At 52.1% G+C, this 12195-nt stretch overlaps 5 protein-coding genes across 5 annotated transcripts; 3 read left to right on the forward strand and 2 right to left on the reverse strand.

Moving 5' to 3' along the window:
• Positions 1-369: 369 nt before the first annotated feature.
• POX_e06772 (putative beta-glucosidase A) lies at positions 370-3332 on the reverse strand (the record flags this gene model as incomplete). The annotated part of the gene is made up of 6 exons (XM_050115588.1): positions 370-603; positions 675-2728; positions 2792-2844; positions 2924-2968; positions 3033-3172; positions 3273-3332. The coding sequence occupies 6 exons, from the start codon at positions 3330-3332 to the stop codon at positions 370-372; spliced, it is 2586 nt and encodes an 861-aa protein (XP_049968048.1).
• Positions 3333-5038: 1706 nt separating this feature from the next.
• Positions 5039-5305, forward strand: POX_e06773 (uncharacterized protein; the record flags this gene model as incomplete). The annotated part of the gene is made up of 1 exon (XM_050115589.1): positions 5039-5305. One exon carries the CDS (start codon positions 5039-5041, stop codon positions 5303-5305), a length of 267 nt encoding a protein of 88 aa, XP_049968049.1.
• A 2374-nt stretch (positions 5306-7679) lies between these two features.
• Positions 7680-9163, forward strand: POX_e06774 (Arsenical-resistance protein Acr3; the record flags this gene model as incomplete). The annotated part of the gene is made up of 4 exons (XM_050115590.1): positions 7680-7974; positions 8143-8285; positions 8357-8443; positions 8519-9163. The coding sequence occupies 4 exons, from the start codon at positions 7680-7682 to the stop codon at positions 9161-9163; spliced, it is 1170 nt and encodes a 389-aa protein (XP_049968050.1).
• A 65-nt stretch (positions 9164-9228) lies between these two features.
• On the reverse strand, positions 9229-10315 carry POX_e06775 (uncharacterized protein; the record flags this gene model as incomplete). Its single annotated transcript, XM_050115591.1, has 2 exons — positions 9229-10209; positions 10292-10315. 2 exons carry the CDS (start codon positions 10313-10315, stop codon positions 9229-9231), a joined length of 1005 nt encoding a protein of 334 aa, XP_049968051.1.
• A 1111-nt stretch (positions 10316-11426) lies between these two features.
• POX_e06776 (uncharacterized protein) lies at positions 11427-12169 on the forward strand (the record flags this gene model as incomplete). Its single annotated transcript, XM_050115592.1, has 2 exons — positions 11427-11973; positions 12033-12169. The coding sequence occupies 2 exons, from the start codon at positions 11427-11429 to the stop codon at positions 12167-12169; spliced, it is 684 nt and encodes a 227-aa protein (XP_049968052.1).
• Between the last annotated feature and the right edge of the window lie 26 nt (positions 12170-12195).

Below are 12195 nucleotides of genomic sequence, written 5' to 3' on the forward strand. Positions count from 1 at the left end.
TCATCTCCACCACCAACTTTGGAATGTCTTGAGCCATTGCGAGGCTGGTGTTGTGATTAGACAAATCTCAGCGCTGAGACCTAGTATCCCACAGCTTTCCCATCCCGTCCACTTGGATTCTTTTGCTCTACAAGAAATGATTTTTTACAGAGTAAATTTACTAACATGCCCACCCGTAGCTTATCTTGCCCAGCAATTCTGATCCCAGATATGGTCATGATTCAGATTATCATAAAGTGGCAGCAATGATGCCGGAATAGAAATTATGTGCAATCCGCAAACCCAGTGGCTCAAAGACTCGAATGCTCAAGATCAGCCAGATGTGGCAGGATCTCTTGTGAGCAACTAAGAAATATTCATGTTCATCATTTACTGCACCTTGGGCAGATCGGCTGAAAGAGGCAGCTTGCGCGACGAGTTGCCCACCCACACCTTCTTGGGGGCGTCTGAGATGATCCAGTTCTGTGATGGGACATCCCAGTTGGACAGATCACGACGGTTGAGGGTTGCTGTCCACCGGAGCTTCTGACCAGGGGCGATCGTGACACGGTCGAAGGCACGGAGGACCTTAACGGGGTCATCGGCACCGCCAAGCGAAACGTACTATATAACATTCCTGTCAGAAACCTCAATCTCGCGCAAAGCGCTTGGAGTCGGAATTCGGGAGAACTTACCAGCTGGGGAACCTCGTCACCAGTAACTGAGCCGGTGTTGGTGACAGTAGCAGTCACCTCAATAAGATCCTCAAACAAACCAGGGTTGCCACCGGAAGGTCCGCTGGCGGGGAGAAGGTCCTGTGGGTCGCTGTCGGTGGCATGGGGAGGAATGTACGCCGATGCATTCATGCCATAGTCAGGGTCGTTGGCAGACGCCTTCAGATCGGTCGAGTTCAGGTAAGGGTAAAGGTACTGGCGCACACGGTTGATGTTGCTGGGGAACAGATGATCGGAGGCATTACCAGGCTTGCCCAACGAAGGGGCAGGCTTGGTCTTGCCCACGGTGGCGTTGTACTCGCCGTGATTCAGCGCCTTGACCTGGATGTCAGAGAACTCAAATTTGGTGTAGCTCAGACCGAAGCCGAACTCGAAGATGGGCTCCACGTTGTCCTTGTCGAAACGGCGATAGTCAATCAGAACATCGGTGAAGTCATCCTGAGGAGCACCGTGGCCGTTGTTGGGTTTAGTCAGAAGAGGAGATCCCCAATCCTTGCGCTCCTTACCCCAGGTGAAGGGGGTCTTGCCACCAGGGTTCGTGCGGCCGTAGAGAACATCAACCAAGCTACGACCACTCTCTTGGCCGGGCATACCAGCCCACAGAATGGCAGTGATGTTCTCATTGTCGTACCATGAATCGACCAGGACGGCGTTGGGGGTGTGCATGATGACGATGGTGTTGTTGCAGTTGGCAGTGGCGGTCTTGATCAGCTCCTCGCCGTTCTTCCACAGGGTCATGTTCTTGCGATCGCCCTCGTTGCCGTCCACACTGATGTAGCCCTCGCCCGAATCAGCGTTGACGAACACCAATGCAACACTTGCGGTTGAAGCAAGGGCAGCCATTTGGCTGAGGGCACCGTTGTCTGTGACAGCAAAGACATTGGTGTCACCGTTGCCGTAGTTGAGAACCTCATTCTGAATGGCTTGCTCGGGAGTGATCAGGTAGGGGAAGTTGGCCGTTCCACTGCCCCAGCCCATGGCCAAGGTACCGTTGTCACAGCCTCGGTCACTGCAGCCGTTGGCGCCGTAGGCGTTGGAACCAGCATCCTCGCCCAAGATAGCCACCAGACGCTCTTGATGAGTCAAAGGCAGACCCCCGTTGTTCTTGAGCATCACGATACTGTCGGAGCCAATCTTGCGGATGACGTTGGCATGATCACGTTGAACATTGACACGCTCGTTGAGCTTGACATAGTTCTCCTGGACAATAAAGTGCTCGTAGCCGTACTCATCGCGGGTCCAGGAGCTGAAGTTGGGAGGAGTGCGATGACGATCTCTGCCGACCTTGTAGTAGGCAGCCATGATACGAACGGCCATGTCATCCAGACGCCATTCGGGGATGGTGCTGTTCAGCACAGAGACGGTCAAGTTAGTTCCCCAGAAGGAGTAGGGGCTACCAAGAATCACATCACCGGGCATAGACATGTCGAGACCGGCAAGGGCGTCACCGACACCGCTGTGGTGCGCACCCCAGTCGCTCATGACGAAGCCCTGAAAGCCGAGCTCGCCCTTGAGCAATTTGTTGAGCGTGTAGCTGTTGGAGCACCCGTAGCTGTTGTTGATCTGGTTGTAAGAGCACATGACGGAACCCACACCGGCCCGAACCGAATCGACAAACGGCCACAAGTACAGCTCGTGCATGGTCTTGTCATCGACGTTGGAGCTCAAACTCTGAGAAATATTGAATCCGTATCCCTGGGCTTCACCCGCCTGGCGGAAGTGCTCCTGCTCATTCATGATGAAGTGCTTGGCGCAAGCAATGACACCAGCATCTTGGATACCCTTGATTGTCTCGGCCATCATAACACCGGTCAGAACCGGATCGGGAGAAAAGCCTTCCCAGCCACGACCACCGTCGGGGTTCTTGCCCAATGGACCAGCGACGGGGCCAAGCTGCACGTCGACACCCTTGTCGCGATGCTCCTCGCCCATGGCCGTACCACGCTGGTACGCGAGTCGTCGGTCCCAGGTGGCAGCCACATTCACACCGGCGGGGAAGGCAGAGCTGTAGTCGGCTACATTCGGTTGGTTAGTCTTTCGCGTGAAGTGAATCATCCTTGAGAAAGAGTTTGTCTCACCATTACGAACGCCGAGAGGAGAATCTTGCATGCACATTCCCCACATTCCAAGTCTGATTCAACGGTTCGCATGTCAATTTGATTTGCCCTTTGCTGGACCCAAGAGGATATTAGATGAGAGTACAATCTTACCGAGGGACACCGCCGGTCTCACCCACACAACGCTCCTGTTCCCATCTGGACACAATTGTCAGCCGCAATGTGCATACACAGAGCAATCATCTTCAGCGCATGGACCTACCCAGCACCGGTCGTGATGTTGACCTTCTCGGCAAGAGTCAGACCAGAAACAAAGTCCACAGCCTTCTTGTAGGCCTCGGCCCATTCACCTTCACCGGTTGCCCATGGAGAAGGATAGAAGGGGGGAGAGTAGGCAAGATCCTATATCACCAAAAGTATTTGTGTCAGATCCACTAGTAAACACAAAAAAAACAACTTGGGAGTCATCGCAAGTCAACTGGGGGTACATTCGGCAACATACCTTTGCACTAGCAACCGTGGCGGCCGCAAGCACCGTGGCTTCCAGCCACTCGAGCTTCATGATTTCAGATGAACGGACGCTTGTTCAATGGCAATTCCTCGAAAGTCAAAGGACGACTGAACAGGATGGATTCGTCCACAGCCCTTGGTTGTTCTGCAAAAGGCGAAGCTGGGACACAACTCTGCGCTGAAGGGCCTGAAAAAAGATTAGTCCTTCTGAGAGAGCAGAGGAGAGACGGAGCTGTATTTAAAGCGATGAAAGGGGTACTGATCATCTAGTCAGTCTGGTGGGGGGTGTGGGGGGAATTGATTGCTATTGCACGTAATTTCCTTTTTTGATGTCAGGAACTGAACCCTGACCTTGGACTCCTCACCTGTAATTGCCTTTCTTGCGGGGAGAAACACGCAGAAGATGTGGAGACCACACCAGAGAAACGGCAAGGATCGTCGACTTCCCGAGAAGGAAAACCGCACGATCAGTTGGGGATTCAGCAGGTCGGACTGACTGGACGCCTCGTCTCCATTTTTACCGTTTGAATCCTACCCATGTGTATTTGGCCTCGTCGTAGTAGCACTGGAGCCCAAAGTAGCGGTACCGTATATCGTAGTGCATCCGAGCAGATGATTGATAGTCAATGGTACAGCTGGTAAGCCAACTTGAACCTCGTTGGTTGCACGGGAGGGAGGTACATGTTGCACATGATGCACAGGATGCACATGATACCCTGCATCCCACGCTACGCAGCTGCTTGTTTGCTAGTCTACTCTACTTCATGCACAGTGACAACATCCCTGTCCGCCTCTTACTAACCAAGTCCTCGACCACGATGCTCCGCATGGGTATCAGCATCAGGCTGACTGATGAGATCCCGAGTGTAGCCATATCGCTCATGTTCAGCTATTGAGTTTACTTGCTCTGTCCTTTGTGGTGTTGTGGATACTTGGATCACTTGCGTCTGGATCACTCTCCAGTGTCTCCACTCATCTCATAAACAATCCTTGTGAGTCGGAATCCTGAATCCCGCTCCGAAGCCGAATCTCAACCTCGCTGGGCCCGAGATAGGCAGGTTCTTCCATTGTTGATGTGGGCAGGAGCCCCGTGTATGTCCAGTGATCCACCGTCCACTGCCGAGAGGCGAAATTCCAGAATCATTCTACCGATTCGACAGATGCATGGTTGGGGAGCTTCTCCACGGCACACTAGGCCAAAATGATCGGGGTAAACTTCGGCATTGCGCCTCGATCGTTACCTGCCATGGTCGGCCATCGCTCTCGCTCTCTATTTCCGTTAATTCTCCGATCGGTTGCCTCTGGGCCAGGATCACCACTACGTATCTGACCAACGGCAACAGCGTCTGCTAGCAATTACCCCGGGTGGACAGCGAAGTCTCGAAAGAGGTGTACTCAGCTCCGCGAGATCATATCCATCGCTCTCCCCGCATCCTCCTACACTGAGCAGTCCCACACACATATCAAATTGATCACGATCCTGGTCGAACCTCTGGAGAACATCAAAAAGCAAACCTACTTCTTTCTACAATGATACGATCACAGTGATCGTGCAAAAAAAAAACCTGGGATGCCTGCCTGCTTCCAGTCATCATCGTTTACTCGCAGGGAAACTGTAGCCCTGGAGAGATCGAGTGAGAGCCCCCATCGACAAGCCAAGGTGACCCCACAGGCCATTCCCGATCGAGAAACTCCTCAGAATCTGTATTTGTTTTTCTACGGTGGATGCAGCGCAAGCACTGATGCACTGTACCCATCATGACCTTGGGACCTATAGGCTCACATCCCGCACTTCCGTCGGCCTTCAGAATACAGACTCACCGTTTATCCAATATCCCCCCTCCCGGTACCTGGCCACCGTCCCGTCGCGTTTGTTTCTTGGTTTGTGGTCCGCGGGGAGCGAAGACCGGGGAATTGGGGGACCGTGGAAGCTACCCGAAATACCCAGTTTTGGGCAGAACAGACTGTCTGATTCGTGGGCCGTGTCCACAGGGTTCACGAATGGGCTTTGGGCTATGCGGATGATGCGGATGATGCATGCTGTGCCAGTGCTTGTCGTACGCAATGATCTTGCGTGGGTGCACTGGGCGCCGGTATCGTATCTTGAATGTTCTCAAAGTGAGCATTGACTCTGACGGTTCAGCAGCGCCAACGGGAGCTATACTATTTGGCTGAGGTATCTGTAGTTTTGGGTGACCATGCCATTACATCGGCAAACAGCAGGCCTCTCGGATGAGGATCGAGTGAGAATCCCCCGATTGCACCGATGATCAAAGATTGCACGATCATCGGCACAGACAGTAAATGGCAGTCACAACAATAACAAGACGCGACTGAACTCTTTTCCGGACCTGAGAGAAAATCCCCACTGCCAGTGCGATGATGTAACAGTGCGATGGGATCTCTGAGGGCGCAACCTGCCGCTGCCGTGGAGACGGCCGGGGAGTCCCCCCCAAAGTGCGGGGCTCCAGGCCTCGTCAAGTCCAGGCAAATCGACAGGACCAACAAGACCAACAAGACCGAGTCAGGCAGGGATCTTCTCGCCGGTGGCTTTCGGCACCAGACATGCGGCCTCTTGGGCCTGAGCTCAGTCGACAGCGGACATGGCACCCGGGTACTTCACACTGGAAAGTAAACACTGGTATTGTGAGTACACTCATGACCAAATCCATTCGAGAGCCAAGGTCATGGCCGGTGGTTCCTTTCATTTTTTTTCTCGTTAGCATAGACGCTTAGCCTTTACGGGGGTAGCTTGCGAGACCTTCAGCCAAGCAAAGAGCGTCCCTTGCCATGGATGACTTGTGGATAGATGACGGACGCTATGGAATTCTTCACGGCAATCTACGAAACGGCCGGTAGAAAGACGCCCATTGATTCTCAATTTCTGGAACCTCACCGGTCGACATATTGAGCATCCTCAAGTATATCGCAATCATGGCTTGGGCTTGTCATGGCAAGACGGTGAGCTGCACGCCCTGCAGGGACACATTGTGACCCCCCTCCCCCGACAGTGGGCGGGACTAAGAGTGATCGCACCATCTCCACCTCTGCAGCCGACACCGCGGCTGATATTGGAAGGCCCCATCGAGCCCCATTTCGACTTGCCGTTTTCACTTCGGAAAGACGGCCGCGTTACTCGGCATTGGCCCCTGACTACCGGACACAGTCCGGCTTGCAGTGCAATCGGCATCACTATGGGTCGGTATCGATGTCCACACCGGGCAAATTCCCGAGGCTGAAGCAAGTAAGAGGATATCCTCAGATGGTAAAAAAAAATTTGGATAGCATGCCGATTTTTGAATTCTCTCTCTCTCTTTCTCTTTTAACCGAGATGACGACAACAATCAAGGCAACTCAACAGCCAAGGAATGAGCGGAATGACTGTGGTCGGTCCGAGGTAAATATGCTGCTTATGTGGACGGGAAGCTGCAGCGGCAGGCTGACTCCTAAGGTTGTATGACATACTATTGTGCGGCAACCTTGGAGCTATAAAAATCATGTCTTGTCCATTTCTTCATAGAATCTGGGCTCTGAATCTCCCCGAATGAGTTTTCCCCCTTAAAGATGACTGGTCTCAGAAGACGTCTGTTACAGAAACCGCTCCTTGTGTCCTGCTGTTGTAAACCGTATGGTTTCAGGCGGGCAGAAACTTAAATCCGAGTTCGACACACTACTCGACATCCGTTTCCCTCTGGTTGGAGACTGAGTGGCAATGCACGATGGGGAAAAAAGACTTCGTATCATCGACGTCTACAGGGAGAATCCAAAAAAGAAAAAAAATTATTAGAGCGGAACGCTCTATGTGCACTGTGCAGTACTCACTCATAATATATACTTCATTTCATCCATGATACTCTAACATTGTAAGTCAATGTCGATGTTGATTCTTGATTGGAAGATAATCCTGTTAATGCAACTTGAAGATTTGGTTGAATCCCTTTCTGTCAAGTCAAATCTCGATTTATAACTAGCAGCCTGGCACACAGCATCATATGAGTGATGCCCAAGACTTCATGCTTTCCAGTTTATTCATCATGCTTCGTAGTGCTGTGACAGTTGACGCTGCTATCAGTAGCTCAAGTAGATCCAGTGCTACATATGTTCCAACCCAGGTCTTTTATACCTACAACACGATCCTTGTCCTGAATCTCTTATCAAGATCTGATAAGAAGCCCGCGGTGGCAATCACGTGTCCAGACACTCCTTGCAAGATGTCACACCGGCCCCCTCATTGGCTCGGAGGCATTCCTAAATGTTCATTCACGCGCGCCTGGATCAGGATGATGTGGAAGGAAGCGACGGATTAAAGGACATACGGCTCATTCAACTTGTCACTTTGATCCAGTATCGAGTTCAACTGCACCTTTTTTTTCTCTCTTCTTTTTTTTACTTTGCCAAAATGGCAGATCTAGAGGCCAACAAGGAGATTCTAGATTTGAACAATCAACTCCGTTCAGGCCAGAAGCCCAGCGGTGGTGGCGGACATGATAGTCCTGTCTCGGAGCTGGACAGCGCTGCGCAGGAAAAGAATATGGAACAAGCATCGATTTTCCACCAGCTAGGGCTTCTAGATCGCTTTTTGGCAGTATGGATTTTCCTTGCTATGCTGATTGGTATTCTGCTGGGAAATTTTGTTCCTAGTACGGGGCCAGCGTTGCAGAGGGGGAAATTCGTAGGAGTCTCTGTGCCGATCGGTTTGTCTCCCTATCTACCGTGTTCCTCTAGTGAGGCTTTTGCTTCTTGATTGAATTGGTTCTTTCATTTTTTTTTTCTTCGAAGAGCGTGATCCCGGCTCTCTCTCTCTCTCTCTCTCTCTCTCATTCTGCTTGAAAGACGCAGGTGTTCTAATTATGTTTAAATAGCCGTCGGTCTCCTGGTGATGATGTTCCCCATTTTATGCAAAGTGCGATACGAAGCACTGCATCACACGCTTCGCCAGAAAGCGCTCTGGGTTCAGATTGGGTTCAGTTTGATCGTCAATTGGATCATCGCGCCTCTCTTCATGGTATGCACACGTCAATCGGTCCCACCCGATTTCCAAATTGGTTGCTGCAGGCTGACAAGGAGATCCATTAGTTGGCACTATCCTGGGCTTTCCTGCCAGATGAGAAAGGTCTGCGAGAAGGCTTGATCTTGGTTGGAATTGCAAGATGTATTGCAATGGTACGCTGATTTTAGCTCGATTTTGCATTGTCAACTCTGTTCAAGACTAACCCTTTTGGTTGATGGCGAACATAGGTGCTTATATGGACGGGGCTTGCAGGGGGTGACAACGAGTATTGTGCCATTCTTGTGGCTATCAACTCGGTCTTGCAAATGGTGCTCTTCGCACCCATTGCCATCTTGTTCATTGGCGTCATCAGTGACGACGATATTCACTTGGAATACTCGCTTGCTGCGAAAAGCGTGGGCGTGTTCCTCGGCATTCCGCTTGGCGCTGCAATCTTGACGCGATTTGGACTGCGCACTCTAATTGGAGGAGAGCGGTATGAGAAAAGATTTCTCAAGTGGATCAGCCCTCTATCCCTCATCGGATTGCTCTTCACGATTATCGTCCTTTTCGCGTCCCAGGGCCAGCATGTGGTACACCAGATTGTCTCCGTTGTCCGAGTGGCCGCACCCTTGGTTGTATACTTTGCTGTGATCTTCATGGCAACGCTGCTGGTGACGCGGCGTTGTGGCTTCGGATATGAGTTGTCGTGCACCCAGAGTTTCACAGCGGCAAGTAACAATTTTGAGCTGGCAATCGCGGTGGCAATTGCAACTTTCGGCGTGGACAGCGATCAAGCACTAGCCGCCACTGTCGGTCCTCTCGTCGAGGTCCCAGTGTTGCTGGGATTGGTGTATGCCGTCAAGTGGTACGGCAAGCGCAATAGATGGTAGTGCGAGTTTCCAGTGGCCACAACTCAATATAGTAATGCATCCACTTTTTCAAGCCAACTGCAAGGTCATATGCCGTTACTGATCTCATCCAAAACCTGGAAAAGAATCTGATTCTCCACGCGGCAGCCATCCCCTTTGGCACCTGCTTTGAACCCAGCCCAAAGCCTTTTACGGATTTCATCCACGTCTATGCCCCCGGTATTGTATTGGTTAATTAGCTCCTCGGCCATGCCGCATAGCGTTGTGTTCAACAAGTCACCTTCGTCCTCAGGCAGCTTATCACCAGGAGAGCACTCGCAGAGGGGAGGATTGACCTGCTTCGATTGTGACGCCTCCAATTGCGTCAGGTCCTGCGGTTGTTGTGGCGGCTGTTGTAACTGATGTGGTAGTTGGGATTGCGAGTGCAGCAATGGTGTTTGTTGCGTCTGCGGCAAGACCATGGGCTTTTGGGAGGGCCCTTGCCGAGCTGCAGACTCTTCGGGTTCAGGTCCGAGAGACTCGCCGGCGCTCGGTCCACACTTGCTCGGCGCGCAGCCCGTAAGAGTGCAGCTGGCAGGCGCACCAGCAGTCGATGCAGGAATAGTGGCCCCGGATCTGGGATCGACATTGAGTGCGGACGGACATTTCGTGATCAAAGCAGAGGTCTCCGATGCTGTACTTGATGCGCTCGAGGCAGTTGAGGCGCTTGTGCGCGCTGAATTCAGTCGTGACTCGGGTTCTGAGCGCACCGACGGTGAGAAGGCGCGTGACTCGGTCGGCCGCTGCATCGCAGGGATGGCAACCTTTTGGTTGACGGCGGCGCCTTGATGCGCGAGCTGGAGGTATTGTTGAACCAATTCTCCCGAGATACCGAGAGAGCCGAGCAGCGCCCGTAGTTGACGGTTTTCCGCTTCCAATCTCTGCGTGGCGAGACGGTGTTGGATATCCTTTTGCTGAGCTTCATTCTTGTAGGACGAGAGACGCTGCTCCAGTTCCCGAACGTATTCCTGCTTCCGCGCTCGACTTTTACGTTGATTTTCGCGAATTCGCGCCAGGCGATCAACATTCTTCGGCAAGGATTAGACCCCGACTCTCTCACGATCGGCTTGGCGAGAGGGAATGAGCCATTATTGGAGGCGAACGACGCACCTTCTGGCTGCTATCAACATCCATCTTGTCCCCTTCTTCGCAGAGATGATACAGTGGTCACACTACCACAGTCAAATTGGGAGGCAATCTCTAGTGTTGAATCACAGTCTCATCCCCCAGCTTGGGGGGGGGGAACGGCCTAGAATCTAGAAGCCGGTTTCAAAGTGGCATTTGTGACACGTGACTGTATTTGTGCCTTACACACATGGTATCCAGGTCTTTTTGACTTGACCTTGTTCTTGAATGATAGGTTGTCGTAGGTTGTCGCCCCGAAGACTTACTAGTCATACCCACTGGCACGAATTCAAAGTTTTACTACTGGTAGCAGATCACTACTACAGTATAGGCAATGAGGACTCGTACAAATGTATGCACATCGAGCACTCAACTCACAAGTTACTACTTGATCTCCCACTGCCTTCTCCCTTCCATGTAGTCGTACTACCAAGAATAAGAACAAGTTCAGGTCGGTCTGTCCAGTCCACAGGACCGGACTGCTCCCCTGTAAAGGCGGAAGAGGACGGGTCACCGGAGGCGGCCGGGTCAAAGGAAGTGGAAGCAGTGGTGGAGTAATCACCAGTAGACGGTTGGCCTGTCCTCGAGCAGTGGACACCTGGACATACTTCAGCTCTGGTAGTGATGCTGCCCACCTCACTGCCTTCTAGTCGTTGGACCTACACGTAGCGGCTGTCAGTTTCAAGGTTGGACATACCGACCATTTAGAGGAGGAGGAGGAGTGGTACTCTGGGAACTGGGAACTCTCTGAACATCATACATCATCGATCACCGCACTCACGCTGGGAGGACTGGTCGATCACATGACTTGGCCATGCTCCTTCAGACGCTCAATAAAAGCCAAGCTGAATGGATCGCCCCCAACTTCCAAGCAGGAATGCCCCACCTGATGAGGTACTATCAAAGGTGCATACTGCAGAGTCATACACGCTGCATCCGTGAAACTCCTGCGTCTCGGCCTTCAGAATAATTCATCTTTCAAAAAGTGACCTCTACTGCGCGGTCCCGCCACTTGCCAGTCCCCGCCCTCATTGACTGACCACGGTAGCGTATTACTGCTTCTGAAGCGTGGACAAGGAGAGTGACCTCCGCGCAAGGTGTTCATTTGCATTCAGCCGTCATGGTGTCGACACGACAGCATCCCAGCGATTTCCCTTCTCCAGAGGATGCGGCCAAACAGCTTGCGAAATCGTCTCCGGCACCGACCACAAACGGAGCTGCCCGAAAATGGGTTTATACTCCATCCGCCGCACTGACAGTGTGGCTCGTAGTATCAGTCCCCCTGGTGATATGGGATACAGGCTATGTGCTGTTACGCCCACACAGCATGCCGGGGGGTAGTCTACACTCACCCATCTGGATCCCCTATGCGCTCTACGGATCCGTGGACTACATCTACGGGTGGCCTGCGTGGAATGAGCGAAATGGCTTCACTGCCGCGCAGAGCGTGATGAACGTGTTTGAGACGCTAGGCTACTTGTATTATCTGTGGATTGTTTATCACCACGGGGCCACAGTTGTCAATAGCCGCGGCGACAAGAAACTCAAGAAGGGCATGGTGTGGCTTTTGACTGGAGACAAGGTAGTCGCTGGAAGGACTGGCGCGACTGCCTTGTTAGTGGCGTTCATCGCGTCAGTCATGACGTTGAGTAAAACCGCGCTCTATTGTGAGTTGAAGTCACTCCACTAGGCCGCTTGATTAATCAGTCACTGACAACCTAGATAGGGCTCAATGAGTACTTCTCAGACTTTGAAAATATCGGACATAATACGACCTGGGATATCATCTTTCTATGGGCAATTCCAAAGTATGGCGAGCCCCTATTCCCCAAGACTGCTCTACATTTAAGACTGCCATACTGACAATTTGAATGTGTTATAAAACGGGC

Source organism: Penicillium oxalicum, chromosome V (genome assembly GCF_001723175.1).
Source record: "Penicillium oxalicum strain HP7-1 chromosome V, whole genome shotgun sequence".
NCBI lineage: Eukaryota > Fungi > Ascomycota > Eurotiomycetes > Eurotiales > Aspergillaceae > Penicillium > Penicillium oxalicum.